Source organism: Pocillopora damicornis, chromosome 4 (genome assembly GCF_964200805.1).
Source record: "Pocillopora damicornis chromosome 4, jaPocDami1.2, whole genome shotgun sequence".
Taxonomy (NCBI): domain Eukaryota; kingdom Metazoa; phylum Cnidaria; class Anthozoa; order Scleractinia; family Pocilloporidae; genus Pocillopora; species Pocillopora damicornis.
Genome location: NC_142673.1, coordinates 18,317,673 through 18,338,251, shown reverse-complemented (window position 1 = coordinate 18,338,251; position 20,579 = coordinate 18,317,673). Strand labels below are relative to the sequence as shown.

Below are 20,579 nucleotides of genomic sequence, written 5' to 3'. Positions count from 1 at the left end.
ATGTACTTAAAGCAGTTTCTTCTAGGTATTGCTTTCAAATAGAAACAAAACTCTAATGTCCAAGAAGACAAACCGCCAGAGGCATGTGAAACTGAAACTGACGAAACCAGCATAAATCTTGTGAACCGACGGGAACTAAAAGCACGGTAAAATCCTTTTAAAAAAAACAAAAAACAAACAAACCGCTTCAGTGGCGTGCCAGTCAATGTCAGGTACGATAGTGATAATGTTATGGTACCATTAATTGTACACCCCTTGGTGGAGAGTAAGTCTGTCTTGTCGTGGGTCAGATACTGTGACATCGGTCAAGAATCAAACAAATGCTTCTTGATCCTTAGTCTAGTGTGCTAACTTCAGGGTGAACGCAGATCTGTAAAAACTTTCGGCATCTATATAGACGTAATAAGCGCACGAATGCAAGCAATAGATAAATGAATTTTACCTGACACGGCCACGTGACTGCACACTGGAGATCTCGTTGCCCATCATATCATAACGGATGACAAAATTACAATCTCTTATGTCCAAACCTTCTTCTGCCACACTAGTGGCTAGAAGAAGGTTCTTCTCTCCGGTGTGGAATCGACTGATTACTCGCTCTTGCTCATTCTGTGTCATTCCAACTAAGATTTAGGAAAGGAAAACATCTTGTCATGTACAAATAATTTTCCTTGCTCCAACAAGATATTCATCCTTCTTTCATTTAAATACTCATCATGCAAAGAAGCAAAATTAAACGCCAATCATGGAGATTTCCAGAGAAAAAAAGGCATGTCTTAAAGATGTTGGAAAGACTATTATAGAATAACCGCTATGGTTGTTTTTCCTTTTGCAGTATGTAATGGTACCATATTAGAATTTGAACTTTAAAAAATTTATCAGCGATTAAACTTACTGTTGCCATCTCCACTGCCTACAAGAGCCTCTGGCCTTAGAACAGCCCTCAGTTGTTCATCCTCTTTAATCCAGTCCTCTAGGGCTGACGTTGATTCTCGGGTTCTTGTGAACAGAATACCTTTAGGCCCTATCCAGTCTTTACGTTCACCACTGCTTTTATCAGAAGTTTTATTGTCTGGCGTGTGTTCTGCAAAATTGTCATCCTCTTCGCTTGGTCGTTCCTGGTCGCTTTCCCCAGTTATCCCAGGATCACCTTTGTAGTGTTGAAGGAGCAATTCTTTCAGTTTCATTAAGAATGGATTCTCGGGCTCACCGTGCTCTGCTACATTCTTATCCAAAATCTCCATTGCGCACTGAAACAGACGTTCCAAACTTTTGTCAATAGGTAGGAATTTTTCCCTATCCAAGGATTCAAAATATTTCTCAAGGCGTTTCTTAGCATTTTTCATAGTTGTACTTTTGTTGATTGTCAAGGCGATGTGATACTCGCGGAGATGTTCTGCAAATGTTATAAGGTAACGGTCCGCATCTGCAACAGCATTTTTGGAGAGCTCTTCCACCCATTGGCGATACTGCTGACATGACTTACTGTCATCCGGGGGAGCAGAAGTTGATTCTTCTCCTCTTCTACCTCTCACTTTAGCTTCGATGTTCTTCATAACCTAAAAAACATGAAGGAGGATGAGGTGAGCTCTCCTCATACATTCTTGTTTCTAAATAACAACCCATCTACTCATTACCTGTGAAATTATCTTTTCAAATGGATCATTTCCAGTCGTTGAAAGTTGATATACATTTCGTTCAGGAACGTTTGCGAACTTTTTGAGCTCGGACTGATTTTTTTTCACAGTCGAAATAACTTCTGCATCTAAGTTGGCAGAGACAAGAAGTATGTGTTCTTCTGCTTTCTCGACACTTTTAGCTTTTCCTGTACCAAGCGATGCAGTAAAACCAACAACCTAAAAATCAAAATAAAGGAGATTGGATTACTCAATGTCAAAAAAAAATCATTGACTTTTGGAACTCGGAAGTAATCAGGACTCAAAAACACATGTACGTGTTGCCACCGATTTGATGTAAACCTAACGATAATCGCAATCTAGTCGTGAACTTGTGTTTTTTTTTTTTAGCTCAAATTGGGTCCTTGCATCATTAGATTTTGCTGCGACTGGCTAAAAGATTACGTATTGTCAGTTTAGTTTTATGATAATAAAATGGAATGAACCCTATCCATTCCCTACGATCAAAACATTTGGAATACGGTTTTTGAAAGGTGGGTAGTACCTTAAATTTTCTCTCTTTTTTTTTTCTGTTCAAATCGAAAAAAGGAGAAGGAAAAATTCGTTGCTCACTTGAGCCTAATGACTCTTCGCCTCAGTGCAGACTTGCCTCTATGCTTTCAGAAACGCCACGAAAAACAATATGATGTGTCAGTTACCTGTGGCAGCGATCCTTGGTTTCGAGGCTGCTTTTTCAAGGCAAGATACCTTTCCATGATTCGGTTGTAGGAATGCTCCTTATGTGCATGGTGGCACTCGTCAAATAGCAAAAGACTGATCTCTTCCAAATTTACTTGCTCCTCAGATTTACAAGTAAGAGCGTTGACAAGTATTTGGGCAGTCAAAACAATGATGTCATGGTTTTGTAGAAGATACTTAAGGGGGATCTCGGTTGCGTTTGCCCCAGAAATATCAACCACGGAATACTTGTCTCTCAGGTAGAGTTCAAACCGCTCCTTTTGCTGAGAAACAAGGTTCACAGTGCTCACAATGAAGACAACCTTTGGTTTTTTGCTAAGGCTGCTGTCTGTAGGTGCTAAGGAGTAAAAAGAGTAAAAATGATGAGGCGACTTAGAGTTGTGATGCTAAGGAGAGGAGTAGATGTCTCGCTCAAGAACAAAACCTAATGGCCTGATCTTCAATCAGTGGGCCAGAGTGTTAGTTCCTGGGACACTGTTCAATTAAAAAAATTCGAGTTGGTATTTGGTTGAAATCCGACCAATTACTGATTTTTGCAGATAACTCATTATTGGATCGGCATAAGGGGGAAACGGAATGACTTCACCCAATATGTAATGCGAAAGCTATCGTTGACAATACAACTAGAGTAACACTTCACTTGCAAAGAGAACAAAGTTCAACCTTGAATATTTTCGTGAAGGAATCGTTTTTCTCATATGCGTTATGCGTGAATTTGTGTGTCTCTAAATGTGTGGGAAAAGAATATAAAGCAAAGCTCTTTAAACGCCCTCAGAATTCTATTAATTGAATCCGCTTATAAAGAGACAATTTACTGTTTTATAGTCTTTTCATGATCAACTGTGTTATCTACCAGGGTGATGGACTGACATAACGACTATGAGATATGATATAAGAAGGCAACTTACCCTTTGCTTTGAATGACTCAAGATGGTTTTTAGCTATTTCTATAGCCACGTATGTTTTTCCACTGTTGGTTGGAGCACAGATAATGGTGTTCTTGCCTTCCAGCGCTGGATCTGCCAATTCCTTCTGGTACTCTCTAAGCTCCAGCTCACATACGCTAAAGGGATTGGCCTTGTTTCCCAGATACACTTTTAGAAATGGATAAATAAATCATATTACAGCATCACTAAGATCAAATTGGCATCTGAATCTTGAATTGAAGATTAAGTTTCGAGGCGCAATACGCTCCGGTTTTTAAATCAGATGAATTTCAGAGTAAGAATGCAATCTTACCGGGTGGAATGTCGATTTCTTCTTCAACCTCAGGTATAGATCCATCATCATCAGTAGCACTGTCCTCTAAAAATAAATAAACATAGGTAAATGTTTACGTTTCCGTGTGATATGCATCCAATAGCAATTATCGACTTTTCATTTTTAAATTAATATCTGGCATATATATAATTATATAATTTTTTTTAATATAATTTTTCATAGTACCTTCTACAAGATTTATCACAGTTATTCCATCATATTTACCGCATGGTCGTTTCAATCAAACGTGCATGTAGTTGACTATCATTAACACCGTAAGTCTTCATGATTGAATGAACTTATCAACATCCAATGATCCAATTCCATTAAAGCAATGATCATCATGTAACGAATTTGAAGTGTACCTTGCTTGCTTGACAAGGTGCTACGCATTTTCTCCTCTCTCTCTTGCTCTTCTTCGATCTCTACCAGAAAACAAGCATAAGTTGCTTCAATATACCAACTCATTCGGAACTTTAAGACAACTAACTCGAAAGCTTTTTTACAGGTTTCGTTAACCGTTTGGGTGCTGTTCCTCTGAAGGACGAACAGCTCATTTCGGCAACGAGCACCGCACCATTCCTGTGAGAGAGGATGGCAATTAACAGCAGAAACCTAACACTGGAGGGATGACCGGGGCCTTGTACTTATGTGACAACCATAAAAAAACGACCATAATAGTATTTTCCCAACTAGGTGTATTTAACACAGCGAAACTCGTGATCACCTTTCCTGAAGTTAATTAAACGTCGAAGTGTCCCGTTAGTATTCTATGTTCACAAGATGAAAAAAAACTCAGCAGCAAGAATAATGAAAAGTTCTATGGTGTTGTTTATTAGTTACCGGCTAGTTTTTCCTGAATTTGTACAAAACGCTCTTGGCTTATACTGAGGTTCAGTTTCAGCGGTTTCTCTGGGATCCTTTGATGTTTCTTAAAAGTGTCGTCCACTAAGACATGTTGTAACGATTTTTGGAATTCTCCTTCAGTATACATATCCCACAGCTTTACAGCTGCTTCTTTTGTTGACAAGCGGATAGTGGTTATGATGGAACCTTTAGCAGTATGAACAAAAACAGCTCCTTGGGGAAGATACTGAAAGAAATACACAGCCATTAAAATTGAGCATACTTGAGGGTATCAGATTAAGTTTGGAGAAGAAAGCGTATCTTGGTCTCCAACTGATAAGTAATTATGATGTTTACCCACAAGTTGAAAGTAAGACTTAGGCTTAAAGACTGAAGTGTTGATTTATTTGTTCACTCGCGTCAGTCAGTGAGATTCCACAATTTCGTTTTGACTGATGGATATGATGTTTCCTCAAGTTAGGAAGCTAAGTTAAAAATTCGAAACAATAAGTGTGAATTTTTCTCAGAGGTTTGATTTAATTGGAAATTTCAGAAAAAAATATCTGAGACATAAGGTGTTGCGCCTTTCACTTAAAACAGGTTTCATTGTACACCATGTCTAGTGTTAGATCTGCGCTTCCATGGACTTACAATTAAATTTTTTTTAACATACCTTCTGGAGTTCCTTGCGCATTTGTTTGCTTTCTTTGGATGAATGTTGTTCATAAAGTTCAGCCAAATACTTTTCCTCTGCATAACAGCTTTCAGGCTCTTCCTCATCCCCACTTGTCTCTGCTGATAGGTTACCTTTAATAATAACATCTGGGAAAAAGACCCGACAAGACGAGCATTTAAGGACCGAAAAAAGCAAGTTTTTATTCAGCCCTAAGTCAGTATGACACAACGATGTAATTGCAAAGACCAACTTATACAAAAGCGTCTTTTGTCGAGAAAAAGAATCCCCGGTCCGTATTTCCGTAACAAAGTATTATGGAAAAAAATGATTTATTTCCTATTTTGAAATAAATAAATTATAATATGCTGTGTGCAATTAGTTTGTCTAGGTTAGTGACATAACATTGCTTTGCAAGGGCCTTCTAGGGTGGGAAGGGGTGGGGGTGGAGTTCCACGTTGACTTATGCCACCTTTCTCAAAGAATTATTCCCGCCCTGCCCTATTTACAAATGGTCACATCCCTCTGTCTCCTTTTATCAATTAATGCAAAAATTATTACATACGGAAATAGCTTACCAATTGCTGTTCCAATCCTTTTATAACCGATCTCCGAGCCATTCGGCACAGCGATTTCATCGTCCCCTGCGTCAACTGCGTTCAGATGATAATCAATCAATTTCATATTAAACGGTTAATAATACATGAAAGTCATATATTTGAACTGCGGATAAAGACGTGAATGAAAGTGATCCTCGCAGTAATGTGCACTACTTAGGCAGTAGTGAAAATAAGGTCTGAAAAAATTCAGGCCTGTACGGGATTTAAACACATGACCTCTGCGATACCGGTGCAGTGCTCTACCAACTGAGCTAACAAGCCAACTGGGAGCTGGTTATGATGTTGGTTCTAAATAAACCCGTGAAGTGATGAAATAAACGGTTAAGAATACATGAAAGTCATATATTTGAACTGCGGATAAAGACGCGAATGAAAGTGATCCTCGCAGTAATGTGCATTACTTAGGCAGTAGTGAAAATAAGGCCTGAAAAAAGTCAGGCCTGTACGGGATTTAAACCCATGACCTCTGCGATACCGGTGCAGCCTAAGTAGTGCACATTACTGCGAGGATCACTTTCATTCACGTCAAACCAAGTGGAATCAGCCTCCTTCAAGACCCCACAAAATATGACATAATTGCATCAAAACCCTCTGAAGTGAAGCAGGAAACAATAAAAACAAGAGGATGAAGGTAAAAATTTTTATATCGGACTCGGATTTTATCCATTCGCTGTTCACTTCGTAAAGCCACGAGAAAATGACATAAATAGTACTTGATGGTCAATTAATCCAATTTTAACATCTGCAAACTACTAAACACGAGCCTGGCCAGCTGGAATAAACTCTAGACTGGACTTTGGATTAGACTTATCTTTAAAATTATAATATTAATGCATCTATTTATAGCAATTTAAATAAAAAAGGCTAGGGTCCAGGCCAGAGAGGAGCTCAGAATCCAGTGCAGAGTCAAGAGAGTCCAGTTCGGGGTCAAGTCCAGAGTCCAGTCCAGAGTCTATTCATCTTTTGCAGCTGAACGAACAATGGTGTCAGAACGCTTAATTAGCAAATTGTTTTAGCCCTTATAATGGCGGACATGGCGATGTAAACATATAGAGGCACATTGGTATTGAGTTTCATAAATCAGACTTAAGGAGGAATCACGGACTTCCAAAGACATGAAAGGGCTAAACAAAGGCAATTGTGATGCGATGAAATGGTGAGATAATCTGTCACAGTCTGAGAAATAATTGACAGTTTCATTCCGTTTTAACGGCAGAGTCATCCAAACTCACAGGAACTTTGGATTTGAAAGCTTATAATTCTACTTCGCAAAATGAGTTTAAAGCCAAAAAGTCTCCAGGAGAACAAAATGTAGTCATACAATTGCGAATTCGAATAACATCAAAGTAATACTAAACAAAGAACTGGCTTACTTGGATAAATGTAGTAAGGATCAACTAACAAGGCAGTGTGTTCGTTTCCAGATGTCCTCAGGGCTCTTACAAACTGCACAAAACCTTTGTTTCGTCTTTTGAGCCGATCTACAAGAATTTGATTCGCCGTTGTTGGTCCCATATTGTTCTGTTTAGCCTCAATGGCCTCTTTATCCATCTGCTCTAAACAAGGCAAATATGGAAGCAAATCAACTGGATTGACTTCTCCCATAAAGTCTTTCAGCCGTGTATCCAAGATCTTTTTCTCGTCAGACTTCGTGTACGGTGGTCTCATTGTTTTTTCTCAGTGGAAAAACTGTAAAATGAAGCGCGAATCTCCGTCTTAAGCAAATGGCTCCCTGTTCGATCGTATTTATATCATCGCTGCATAATAAATTCATGAACCCGCAGAAAACAGGAAATTCCCGGAAGTCACGCGCAAAATTCTCGGAAAATGCTATGTAATCAAAGCTCAAATTTCGCTTTTCCTTTTTGTTTTCGGGCATGAATAAACGGCTTTCGGAGCGGAGAAAGCCTATCAAAAGTTGCCTCAGCTTATTTTACGAAAGCCTTGGTCTTAAAAAAATCAAGGGATGTGGTATGTCATGATTCTTTCTTCCAATGCATCTACCGTTGTAGCCACTGAATATACTTAGTTTGAAACGTCCGGATAAGGTACTTTCCCAGTTTGAATTTCATTAATATAAAATTTCAGTCTATGGAAAGCGCGATACGAGCTGTTTTGGTTTCGATTTCGATCTGTTTTGTTCGAATGTTGTTACATCTCGAAATACTATTGAAACGATGTCGAAAAAACTGCCATACTTGTGAAACTTATAGTGAAAGTTCAAGGACATAACTCTATTTTTCGTAGGAATTATTTATTGAGTAATACATTACATGATCATTTTCGAGATTTTTAATAACCGGGCTTTTTCCCATCGTCGATATGCTAATTCCTGAGCGCATCATGTGGGAAAATATTTACTCAACTCGTACAAATAGGAACAAATTTGACTTTGGGATTTTTCTCTTCAAAACTGATACCAGAAAATAAAGGAGAAGAGAAATTAAAGTTTCGTTTCTCCTTTCGATGTATTTCGATATTTCTCTTGCTCTGGAATTAAGATGGGGTTTCGAGAATAGCTATTTTTAGGTCAATGTCATGATCTTTTGAAAATATTTTCTCTTTCGGTTTTCATTTGCATATGTAGATAGTTTTCCTAAGCCATTAAAGACTTGTATTTCTTCCATTCCTTCACAGAAATAATCGGTATAAGTGAATATTTAAGGTAGCTGTCACTTTAAAAGGGTAGGACCAACCATGTCATATTTTCTATGAGGTAAAGTATAAATATAGATATGCACAGAGCGATCGTTGTTTATGTTTATGTCTGATATTATGTCTTTCTTCTCTTTGCAACATTCCCGAGACTAATCAGAACGCAATTACCTTTCGATATTTCCACCGAATTAGTAGAAGCAAATCTCTTGTTTGCAGTCGAATATTCCTCTTCAAATATTCCTATTCCTACCGATAAAGGTCGACAAGAGTATCAATTTTTGCAGTCTACAGTCTTGTAGTCAGAAGTTCTGTCAACATATCGGGCTTAGCTACACATGATGTAACCAAGAACCTCTGACCTAACTCTACATATCACCATCTTCAGAGTAGTGGCCAATTAAGCAAAATTATAATTCTGACGCTACTTCCGATTTATTTTCGAAATGGCTTTGTCGAATATTTGTTATTTACTTCTATACGTCTAATGCGGGTAAGTTCACGGTGGGCGATTTTCTAAATGCTAATTGGCCATCCAACCAAAACTAATCATGGTTTTTCAAGCATGATATTTGAAACCACAAATAGTTGAAGCTTATGAGATTTTGTGACATTGAAAAGACGATCCTATTACAAGTTTTATCAGTGTAAATTAGAGAATCGTTTATCATTCTCAGTTCAAAGTAAAAAAGGGTGGTCGTAAAAAGTAAACAAGAAATCTTGTATTTCAGTTTCGATGTCTCTTTATTTAAAATTCTCATAAAATAGTTTATGAAATCGAGAACTATCGGGAATCATCACACGAAACCAATAACCCTCTGGCTGTGCCATAATATATAATGAAGTGTGACTTTTACGTTATGACCTTCTTTATGGCTTCCAGTCATAAAAAAGTATTGAGAAAATAGCTCAGACCCTTTTCGGTTAGCGTTGCAGTTTCGTGAAGGACTACGAGCGTTTGAGAACAAGAAAACGACAAATAATATGCCGCTGACCAGCAAGACATATATCATCGGATAACATTTGATAAATTACAGGGGCCGCGCATATTCCTCTTGTAGGATCTGTGAATATGCTCAGATTTCTAATGAGACTAAGTTCAGCTGCTAAGACTCGTCCATACTGCAATCCACTTGTAAATGAGTTCGTCTGGTCTACACACGGTTCAAACTGGGACTGTTCAGATATTTCGTAGCAATTTTAATGTTGAAATAACATGATGGAACACTAAGACACAGTGTCAATAAAGGTGCTAATTTATTGACGTTATTATATTTACAGCTTCTTTATTAACGAACAATTATCATTCGACTTAAAAACTGCTCAAACCAGTTGTATTTTATTTCAAAAACCATGTATTTTATTTCAAAAACCATACATAATCTGTACGGAAACTTTCTGTGGAATTTCAAAATACTTTACCTAGGAATAGTCAATAAGAGTTTAGCAAATGCCATCAGAATTAACTTAGACATTTGCCAAACTGTGTTAATACCAAAAGTTTTCTTATGAGAGTTTCCATTGCTGCTGTTGCAGTAGAGTCACTCAGAAACGAATTTTTTAATCGATGTCACATAATTAATCAGGCAATTGACTTTGATGATTCGAAAACAACAACAAAAGCATCAAAAGTTACTAACAGCAATGATATCAAGATCTTCTTCTTGTCGTTGATATGTAACAAGTTCAAAGGCACGTACTCTTACGTTACTGGAACTAGTTGTGCAGTCCTAATGGTGTGCTTGGAATGGATCGGTTTCCTCATATGGCTGATCCGAAATATCTTTATTCCAATTGACAATTGCAACTAAACACGTAAAAGCAAGCACATGGGTATAGAGCGCATCAACACTGTGTTCCACACACAGTTTCATGACCAAACATTTTCCCAGAACTTTGTTTGCAAAGCACTAGCCCACCGAAGAGCACTACTGCGGCTACTGAAAATGAATATGATATATACAACTGTTACAATATTTTACTCTAAATATTTCCATATCATTAGAAAGGGCTTGAAATAAGTTTTTTTTATGCCCAGATGGCAGATATATAACGGAAATCAGGCAATAAGGTTATGCATGAAACCGAAAAGGGAAGTTCAGTTTTAAAACAAGCCTTGGCTAACAGATTAATAAACCTTGACGAGAATATGACGGTAGCCTAGGAATTTCTAGAGAATTGTTATTATGTGGACCTTTGTGCACACAACTTACGGTTGAATTGTTTTTTCCTTTTTGCACAGTCAAGCTTGATTGACGTCATCAAGTGCAATCTGTTGGCATGAAGATGAGAAGAACGTCAGTATTTTATCGCTATCATCATCCTCGCTTATTCCCCCCCCTTCCCTCTCCCAAGAAAAACTTTCCAGAATCGAGCCCAAAGTCAAATTCTTGGTTTGACCTTTCTTCGAACCAAAGTGCTACCCAAGAGCAGTCTTAACACTGGTTCGCATAAATAAATATCATTACGAGGAGTATGAGGATGGCGAGAAATGAGCAATAAAATGTAGTTTTACATGAGTGATATCTTACTTGAGTACTGAAATCTGCTACGATCATTCCTTGCGTTCTGTCATCTCGTTCATCCCTTATGACGTTCTCTTGTTCATTTACTGTGCGATTGGGAAAACGAAAGTGAGTTCACACGGCTGCTTTGCGCAGCAAGGGAAGATGAGATCCCAACACAAGTTTAGAAACATTAGATACTAGGAGAGTGGAATGTGTGAGATAAAACAGTTAAAAGGTGTCTAAAATGAAAAGGATGTCTCATCTGTTGTAATAACTTCGGCCAGTTTAGGTTTACTGCGCTAATGGTGGTGCCATGAACGCGTACATCTATATAATTATACCTTTGTTCGGTCATGCATTTCTTTCTAAGCAATGTGGATTTTGAGTCGATTTATTGCCGCGACTCAGGCGGCTTAAATGATTGTTTCGAATTGATAACAAAACTACATATACTTAAGTAAGATCCTGGATAAGTTTTGCTTTGTAAATCATATTTCGCCATTAATTAATCTCGTCATATTTTTATGCACTCGTGATGTAGATGTAAAAATTTCTGATTTTAACTTACCTTCGTGAAATTGTAATGGACATAGCTGTTCCGCTAAATGTCGGCATCCAGTCTCACAAAGAGCCTCGATAAACTGGCGAAAGGAATTCTGTCTTCGAACCAGTCTATCTATCAGTTCTTGTGCAGCTCTCATGGAACCATGATTTGTCTCTTCACACTTTATCTTCTCCTTATCACTCTTTGTCAGGCAAGGTAGGTAAGGCAACATATCTACCGGAATAACATCCTCTACAAGTTGGGTGATATTTTCGCTGATAAGGTCTCTTTCCTCTCTATCCATTTCCAAAGATGATAACAGATGGCTTTTCATTCGCTTGAATTGAGGGAAAAGCGGCTGAAGTCTGCGGAGGCAGACTTAAATATATTTTCCGGCGAATTCTCGATGAAATCACGGTGTTTTTCTCTCGGTATTTTACCCACGGGAAGATTATGACGGCCCAGCCTAAGTCTGACGTATTCAAAAGTTTCGTTTTCAGTCGTTCGTGGCGGTCACCAGTTATTTTTGACAACTCACTTATAGGCATGATAGTACATAGAATAAACGTGCTCGTACATATCATTGCTATATATACCACAGAACTCTAAAAAAATACGTTTCCAGAATATGCCACAACACGCTCTAACTTCATCTTCTATATTTCTATCATTTTCATTCACAAGGGAAAACACCCTAGTCAGCTCAAAAAAAAAAAAATTAAAGCAATATATATATCTATCGGTGGTGACGTTCACGTTGTAACCGAGTCCTAGATAACTAAATTTACTTTACTCGTTTGACGTTGAAATAAAAATAAATGCTAAACGTGATATTAATGATATTGCGTTGAACGTAACGACAAGAGCAATACTAAAATTTGCGTGACAAAAGCCAACAAGTAGCATCCGTTTTATTACACAGGGAATATTTAATTGCTGTCGACGTGGCGCATTACTTGGTTTTTCCCTGTTTTTATGTTCGCAATCTTGAGCGCGCTTTTTCACTGTATTTAAGTCCTCTTCCTTTGGGACTTCGGCAAGAGAATATCATCTGATATTCTCTTGACTTCGGTAAGTCAACAATCTCGTTTACTGGAACCTCTAAGCCACGGATTGTTAAAATTGCGATTAGCATAATTTCATGGCCATAGTTATCTACCTGTGAATGTCACGCCATACACAATTCTGTTTGCAGTCAATCCGTGGTCAACGTTACTTACCCTTCGAACGACATTGACTCAGCTTAGGGAGAAATTCACCTCATTCCAAACCACGGAGCGAAAATCTTGTTACAATTTTCTCCCATATCTTTCGGGGTAACACCATCTTGGGAGAAGACATTTGGACTTGGTTTCTTTCAGTCTTTTTACTCCCCTTATTACTTTTCTCTTTTTGGAATAAAAGCCGGCGCTTTAGACGCTTGTGCTTAAGAGTCTTACTGATTAGGTTGATGACTCTTGAAAGACCTGCGTGAATAAACCACAAGGACACATTCTAACATTTTGTGATATGTTATGTCCAAAAGTAAATCCCTTAATTTGTATCAAAATTTTCAGCGAACCTGGTTATTATGTGCATAAAAAGTACTCTTTATTTCCGGTACAGAAATTCTAGACAAAAAAAACTACGAGAAAACGGTTGAGTCTGGGTACTACTTTCTAGTTGTCACATGGTGCCTTACGCTGTACGGTCGATGTAAATTGGGAGAGGCTCTCGTTGTCAGTAATCAGTTGATCCATCCAAGATTGGAAGAAACCTTTCTGAACCAGTAACTTAAGCGAGGTGAGAGCTATTTATTATTCTTCGATTCAGTGAGCAAAATGCGCCCTACATTTAGCGTGGCGAAGTTTTCCAAAAGCATACATGGACGTGTCTCGCCTATGCAAATCGGGAAGTCTACTAGTCTTCCCATCATATACAATTCCTGAAAACACTTTCAAGGACGGCATCCATTCGCTGACCTTGGATCGAAACGATATTGCAATATATATTCGCATTGATCATCAAGTTGTTTTGAGTGTGGTTCAATTTGAAAAGTCGTGACCCTCTAGGGACGTATCTTTATGAAAAGGAGATAGCTTGATAAAAGGTTGCATGTTCTAATACGATATATATTCCAAAAAGGATCTGTGTCGCTCAGTACAGAGAGAATTCGATATCGATATCTCAAATACATTTCTTTTTTTGTACTTTTTTTTTTTATTTGACACGTACTTTGACGCTACCTCTATGACCTAAAATATGCAACTTTTATCTCGGCTCAGCGCAAAATACCAATTTCTTCCCCACGGCCTTTTTATTCAGACTGGCCAAAATAGGATAGAAGTGCATGGAAATATAAAAAGTTGTTGTGGTTTCGGCGAACTTCTAGAATATTCGGCCGACAAATTGCGCGCATTTGCGAAAATTCGACATAGAAAGCACATGGAGCGGTCTTAAAAATAAACGAAATTTATACTGTCAACCTATGACTGCCACGTGATTTGAGTGCATAAAAGATTTTTATCGTCGGAAATAAGATTAAATTAAATCTGCTAAGGAAAAACATGTACAATCAAGACAAGTAAATTTAATTTGTCGAGATTCATATTCAAATCAGTTTGTCATGAGATAAACACGCACAGAACCAGGGGCAAAAAAAAGGAAAGGTTCTGCCTTCAGATAACATCAGCCGATATAGAACTGACAACCCAAGAAAGACAGAAGGAGGAGGATACGGTTACACGTAGGCTAATCCTCAAAAGCCGTTCTTGTTGCTGAATCATTCTACAATCGTGAAATTGTCCTTCATGTTATGATTGCGTAGTTATTTTCAAAAAGAAAATTCTGCGGAAAAGTCCTAAATTTACGTAGCACTTGCCAACGCGCAAGCCGCGCGGATCCTCACGTCTGTTGACATTTTAATGAACGAGTTGCTAGTCATCGGATCTTTGTGTTTGCGTAAAGATTTCTGAAATCCCCACAGAGCCAACATTAGCCTGCATTGCAGGTGTCTTATTAATGCGAGCTGACGTTATAGGCTCGCGATCGTTTATCCGACTGGCCATGTTTGATTTGTAGTTAGAGTAGACGGCGGGGTTAGGGGGCGAGGAAAGGGCGAAAAGACGAATCTTCACTCCTCACTCCCACGCCCACCCATCTCCTTATCTTGGACCGTCGACCGCCCCCTTGGTATAAATTTATTTCTCTTCCCAGCCTTCCGCTGCCATTAAAATCAAAGATGGCGGCCATAATTTTCCTCAGTGGAATTGCTGAGCACTCGCTCGCCAAAATTACGCCTGCTCTGCAGGCTAGGCAAACATTGCAACTCGCTAGAAAAAAAAGATATGGCAAAAGGTTGTTTCGACGTCCAAAAAAATAATTTTGTTGAGAGTTCATCGCTTTTTTGCCGCTGTTTTATCAGAAATGGGTGGGTAGTATTGATACAAGGGTAGCGCAAAGTTTTTTTTTTGAACAACCGTGACGTATGTACTGAAATCTAGCGATCAACTTTTCTCCATGCGCATGGCTTTAGTGAAACTGACATCGCATAATGATCTCGAACTTTAGAAATATTAGTTTTAAATCGCCAAGAAATAACTCAGTAAAAATTTTTCAGTTATATTTACTTGTGTTAAGTCTACACCTAGCTTTTTTATTGGCTTGGTAAAACAACAACAACGGCAACAGCAACAAAAAACGCTACAACAGCTACCTCGAGGCAGCAGGAGTTTAAAGTTGTGTGCTTGAGCATTAAATATTATCGTGATATATTAAGTGATTGAACTCATACATTGCCTCTCTGTTGTGATCGAGGAAAACGAATCAGCGTTGATAATAGGCGCAAAAGTGAACCCTTTCTTATGCGACGATGAGTAGGTACAAATGGGTCGCTTAAGGAGCGATGCACAACTGAATATATGCATATGTACGTCCATATTTCTGCCAGAATTTCCGTGATCTTGCCTTTCCTGACAAGATCCTTCCAGGATTTCGGGGAGATAGCTGGCTGCTCAAAAACCTCTGGATTCTTCTCGTCAAATCATCGCTTGACCTAAGGATTTCCTTTTATTTTTCATCGCTTATTTTATCCTTCCAATAAGAGCAATAACTCTGTAGAGACAATTTCCATCTCCGCTGGCGACGACTTCTCTCTTTTGAGAAGGTATATTTTACAACATATTTCGTGGTAATGTTAATAAAACTTATTCTTCCTTCCTATTAACATTATCTTAATCCTTTCATGATAAAACTACGGCGAAAAGCGTTGATCTCTCTCCACAATCGTTTTTTTGGACGTCAAAACAAACAACATTTCGTCATCAGATATTTCCTTCCAACAACTCGCGTAATGTTTGCCCCGTGGCGATCCCGAAAATCTTTGCACAAAAACAAGGATCCGATTACTGGCAACTCATTCATTGTTAACTTAAATTAACTTAAGCATTAAGTGTGTAAAAGATCGAAATTTTATACGTACCGCCATGTTGGATAGTGTGACACAGTTTATCGTTGACTAAATATTCCGGCAGCTGCGTAGGTATTTAAAGGTTCATGAATTTCCATGAAAGGATTCTGCTTTGAATACAGGTACAATTCTGCAGAATGGCGCAGTTTTTCGCCTGGGCCGTACCGTCAAAAATTCCACTCAGAGGTTGCACTTTGCTCAAGCATCACATCAAATCGATTCTCTCCAGGTTGTGGTTCCACTGCACTTTAATGATAACGGTTACCATTGAAATTATCCATACCACACGCGGGAAGAAAGTGAAAGACATCAACGAACGTCATGCTTGGCTTTTATTGAATTTCACCGTTGACATTAAAAATGAGTGATCTTGATTCTAAGAATATTTTTACATTATCTTGCGTATGTCTTACCTTTTATGCTTAGTCAACTTTAATAGTTTCTGAAACTTGTGTATATATAAGTTATCGCCTACGTTGTAAAATTTCTCAAGTTAATTTTAAGAGTGTTTCTGACCTTGTGTAATCTCAATCTCTTGAGAATCATCTCAAAGAGGCATGGGCGATTGGACAGAACTGCTGAGCTTGAAAGCCTGGCCGGAGAAGGGTGTAACAAAAGAAATGATGAACGTTCTTCCTAAATTGCCGGCCCGGAAGGAGGATATCTTTATTGCATCATATCCAAGATCAGGTTCGTATCACTGACAGGGTTCTTTTCTCTTAAAAAGTGAAAATCAGTGTAATGCAATACAGGATTTGTTCTGATGTCTTCAGCAAACTGAGCGGGGGACGTAATTTTGCTAATGATCGGTATTCACTAAGTTCGTTGTCCTCACTGTAAATACAGTGGGTTTGTAAAGGCAGCAAGACATGACGACAATAACAACAACAAGAACAAAGAGCACGAGAATGACATTGTAAAAACGCTTCGTTTGAGTTGAGATAAGAATAGGAAGTGATCATTGTGAACGGAAAGTGTTCCGGTGAGCATAGAGTAAGCCGAGAGAAGATCCCTAGATCACGGTCGACTCGACCCCGTTTTTTTATTCTCGTTCACGATTTTGTTTTGTCCCTTATCTCCAAAAGACAGGTTTTTTTTTTTTACAGGATCGTAGGGTAAAAAGCATAAGGACGATAGAACAACATTAAGAACAAATGAAAGCAACAACCACAACAAATGTAACGACAGGCATACATAAACCAACTTTTGAGATCATTTGAGCAAGCCGACCTACTTGTGTCGGTTTAGCTTGCTGTAAGTTATTGTGTTCAGAAGACTTTTTCATTGATACTTTTGAATTTACTTGAATAATTTCCAAACAAACGATTAAACACTGACTCTGAATCTCAGACAAGAAATTTTAATACTAATCACTCGCTTCATTGAAACGAAGATGTAAACAACCCTCTTAGAATGCACACTTTCGTTCCGAAAGTAGGAGGTGCTGGTTCCTTGAAAATGGCGGAATTGAAAATTCTTTGAAATCGTGCAGGTTTCTGTTGTCATTTACTGCAGGTTCCACTTGGACCCAGGAAATTGTATGGCAGATTCTTCGAGATGGTAAAATCGACCGGCGTCGATTGGATGAACGAGTGCCTTTTGTAGAAGAGATTATTCTGGACGTCAAATCATATCACTCCTCTGTGATGGATGCCAAGTCCGCCGAGAAAGTGTTTACCAGCTTCTCTGAGCCTCGTGTATTCAAAACTCATATTCCTTATTGCTTGGTCCCTAAGGGCTCTGATGAAGCTAACAAGCCTCGATACATATATGTAGTGCGGAATCCCAAAGATGTGTTTGTGTCCCTGTATCATCACAGCCGCAACATGCCGTATGTAGCAGAAATTCCCACCTGGGATGAGGCCTTCCAAAGTTTTCTAAAAGGAGATCGTAAGTATAGCCCTTTTTTCGCTGAACATGAAATTGGCTTAATGTTTGTAGCAAAAGACGTCGCATAAACACATTACTAACACAGTACATCTTCATTCGCCTCCTCGGAAAAAAAAAAGATATTTCTAACATCGATGAATGGGAGTTGATTTTCATGCAAATCAATAACCATCATATGGTATGAATGGACTTCGCCCAATCCAATGTAAGAATACGATAAGGAGATGGAATAGAAAGGCACATTAAGGTTGACCAGTCTTAAGGCATCCATTCCAAGTTTGGCGATATGCAGAGTGCATTCCCTTTCAGTGGCGCAAAACCAGAACCAAAGCAATGGCAACAAATCTTCAAAACAACGATAAAATTTCAAAGGAGCTAGTGAGAATTCGTAATAAATTATAAAAAGTGACCCCAAGTGAGGGATACTAGCGCAAGAAAGGCGATTGACTTGAACCTCGATGACTGATTGAGAGCCTGCCGCGGATTATCACGACCGATCACCGAGTATAGTTTAAATGGTCCAATGAAATCCCGGTAACTTTTGATCTTCCACTAGAAAAGGCTTCCACGTCGTTAAAGAAACACAATGAGTCGAAGAATCCCAATACACTCCCAACTGCACGTCCATCATCTTACAAAACTAAAAAAAAATCAAGTTTAGCGATTGAAAACGTCTTAAAGAACACTTGGACGACGAAAATATAGATAAAAACTTGTGTGTTCTAATAAATGGCTTTTCCTTGTCACCCTCTATCGTGCAGATGCATATGGCTCGCTATTTGATCACATGTTAAGCTGGTGGAAGCAAAGGGGCGATCCCAACATTTTTTTCCTTACATACGAGGACATAATAAAGGTAAGAAAATATGTCAAACCATTTAAGGATCGTGAAGCCTAAGTAGTTGTTTTATGCACCCTCCATTTCGATACGACGATTTTCTTACCTTCTGCATGTCAGGTTTTTAAACTTTGGTACGGCGATTATGAGCCTTCTGCATGGCTTGTCAAGTAAACTCGTCAGTCGTTAAAAAGGATAGTTGTGGTACAAAGTTGATACCAAAAATATAATGAGAGTGTCGAAAACCGTAAGATGGAAAATTTTGCGAGATTTCAAAATAGCTTGAAGGTGTGACAATCCTAAATGATTTTAATGCCAGAAAAAAGTCGGTTTGTCATCATGCAGCTTTTTCCTTGCGTTTCTTTAATTTTTTGTGTCAACAGTTATTGCAAAGCTTTCACTTAAAAGTTATGACGTTTTACTCATTTAGAATCCAGCAGCTGCTGTTGACAAGATAGCAAAGTTCATTGGTAAAAAGATCTCTCCTGAAACACGTGACCTCATCGTCCGACAAACGTCCTTTGACGCCATGAAGAGCTCCAGTCACACCAACTTTACTTGGTTTGAAGGAATCAAGGGGGATGGCTTTATTAGAAAGGGTCAAGTAGGAGGATGGAAAGATTACTTCACTGAAGAACAAAATGAGTTGTTTGATAAGGTTTTCAGTGAAAAAGTTGGAGATGGTGAGACTGCAGCTAAATTAAGGGAACTGCTGTCACTGTAGTAGCCCCGTAATGAAACAGAAAGCATTTCGTAATAACAAACGCGAAGAACAAGACTTAATCTTAACTTGAAGAATAACTTAAGCTAGCAATTTGATTGTAAGTTTAAGGATGAAGTTTACGACAAAGTAAACGGCTTAACTGAACTTACATGTCACTGAGTTATCTTAATTAATCCTAAATCAGCACTATCATAATAAAAAGAGACACTTGACGTTCACACCTAGACTGGTGTGAAAGGAATGCGAATACATATTTGCTGTTGCGTCTCAGAGACAATTCACTTAAATTCACTCCAACCTTATTCACGATGACGAATTCGAAACCGTAACCAGCCCAGGAAGGTTATTTTTTCAAGGTACAAAAATGTTCATACTGTTAGAAGAAAATTCAGGTTTCTCTAATGCACTTAAGTCAGCCACTTTTTTCGTTCCTTAAGAGCTTATTACAACTGAAAACTAGCTCTGATCTGATGGAAAATTCTGGTCATCAGCTTATAAGGTGACAATTACCATGCTGTCAATCTTTGACCATCGTCATCATGTCACACTTGACCAACGAATCACATTAAGTACATACAGCTTATCTTGCAAACTAAGTATTTTCCTTCGAAATATTTACCCTTGAAAGAATGACTTCCTACCTTAATAAATTTTCATACCTTCCCAGTTAAGATCTGGTAAAACAAAAACAAGATAAACAATATCAAAATTTTAATATTTTTCCTGAATGGCTTACAATCCAAACACCTAAATGAGCTAAAATTGCATATACACAAAGTTCTTGCTTGCTATGCCAATTTTGTCTTTCCGCACTCATCCTGTAAGGTGTACAAAGTGATAGTGTAGCCTTTTTCTCCCTTAACATATTGAGCGCAGTGCTGAGGTGCCCTTGATGTTTTCCAGACGAGGGGTTTTTTGTTATTGTTACATTCATTCTGGGTCTTTAAATAGACTTTACCGTCTTCAAAGCAAACTTGTCACTAACATTATTATTAGAACGTTGAATGTAAAATACAATTTGCCTTGTACATGACCTATTTTTCGTTTATTCGAAAGTTTTGTGATATTTTATGCAAAAGTAATTTGTAGACCATAAATGCATTTAAGATATTGAATTTTCCCTGCAATTACCTAAACGGTTCGTCGGTAACTCGTGATACTAGGACATGCAACCTTACAGAAATTTATTTCCTCTTCATA

The 20,579-nt window shown here is 38.3% G+C and overlaps 3 protein-coding genes and 2 long non-coding RNA genes across 6 annotated transcripts in view; 3 read left to right on the top strand and 2 right to left on the bottom strand.

Moving 5' to 3' along the window:
• Positions 1 to 5,518, top strand: part of LOC149047114 (uncharacterized) — an 11,039-nt gene extending 5,521 nt beyond the window's left edge. Inside the window, exon 2 of the long non-coding RNA XR_016186301.1 lies at positions 4,144 to 5,518. This is a non-coding gene — a long non-coding RNA (uncharacterized LOC149047114). The remainder of the gene's footprint in view (positions 1 to 4,143) is intronic.
• Positions 1 to 7,770, bottom strand: part of LOC113668173 (ATP-dependent RNA helicase DHX58) — a 9,582-nt gene extending 1,812 nt beyond the window's left edge. The window contains exons 1-11 of the mRNA XM_027184049.2: positions 7,148 to 7,770; positions 5,733 to 5,807; positions 5,155 to 5,303; positions 4,479 to 4,728; positions 4,001 to 4,060; positions 3,615 to 3,680; positions 3,284 to 3,469; positions 2,336 to 2,712; positions 1,638 to 1,856; positions 896 to 1,559; positions 443 to 623 (exon numbers count right to left, since the gene is read on the bottom strand). Of these exons, the coding sequence (XP_027039850.2) occupies positions 443 to 623; positions 896 to 1,559; positions 1,638 to 1,856; positions 2,336 to 2,712; positions 3,284 to 3,469; positions 3,615 to 3,680; positions 4,001 to 4,060; positions 4,479 to 4,728; positions 5,155 to 5,303; positions 5,733 to 5,807; positions 7,148 to 7,442 (2,522 nt within the window). The 5' untranslated portion in view covers positions 7,443 to 7,770. The remainder of the gene's footprint in view (positions 1 to 442; positions 624 to 895; positions 1,560 to 1,637; positions 1,857 to 2,335; positions 2,713 to 3,283; positions 3,470 to 3,614; positions 3,681 to 4,000; positions 4,061 to 4,478; positions 4,729 to 5,154; positions 5,304 to 5,732; positions 5,808 to 7,147) is intronic.
• Positions 6,734 to 10,948, top strand: LOC149047113 (uncharacterized). The gene is made up of 3 exons (XR_016186300.1): positions 6,734 to 6,930; positions 8,412 to 8,490; positions 10,672 to 10,948. It is a non-coding gene; the product is annotated as an uncharacterized LOC149047113 (long non-coding RNA).
• On the bottom strand, positions 9,668 to 12,431 carry LOC113668178 (uncharacterized). The gene is made up of 4 exons (XM_027184054.2): positions 11,505 to 12,431; positions 10,961 to 11,040; positions 10,643 to 10,701; positions 9,668 to 10,369 (listed from the first exon to the last, which is right to left on the bottom strand). The coding sequence occupies exons 1-3, from the start codon at positions 11,812 to 11,814 to the stop codon at positions 10,672 to 10,674; spliced, it is 420 nt and encodes a 139-aa protein (XP_027039855.2). The 5' UTR covers positions 11,815 to 12,431; the 3' UTR covers positions 9,668 to 10,369; positions 10,643 to 10,671.
• LOC113668174 (sulfotransferase 1C4) lies at positions 12,414 to 20,434 on the top strand. 2 transcript variants are annotated; one of them, XM_089205313.1, is made up of 6 exons: positions 12,414 to 12,551; positions 13,143 to 13,262; positions 16,468 to 16,617; positions 17,443 to 17,817; positions 18,579 to 18,673; positions 19,086 to 20,434. In XM_089205313.1, exons 3-6 carry the CDS (start codon positions 16,485 to 16,487, stop codon positions 19,377 to 19,379), a joined length of 897 nt encoding a protein of 298 aa, XP_089061439.1. In that variant the 5' UTR covers positions 12,414 to 12,551; positions 13,143 to 13,262; positions 16,468 to 16,484; the 3' UTR covers positions 19,380 to 20,434. The 2 variants fall into 2 exon arrangements, with proteins under 2 accessions (XP_089061439.1, XP_027039853.2); XM_027184052.2 differs by having other exon boundaries at positions 12,416 to 12,551; positions 13,086 to 13,262.
• Positions 20,435 to 20,579: the final 145 nt, after the last annotated feature.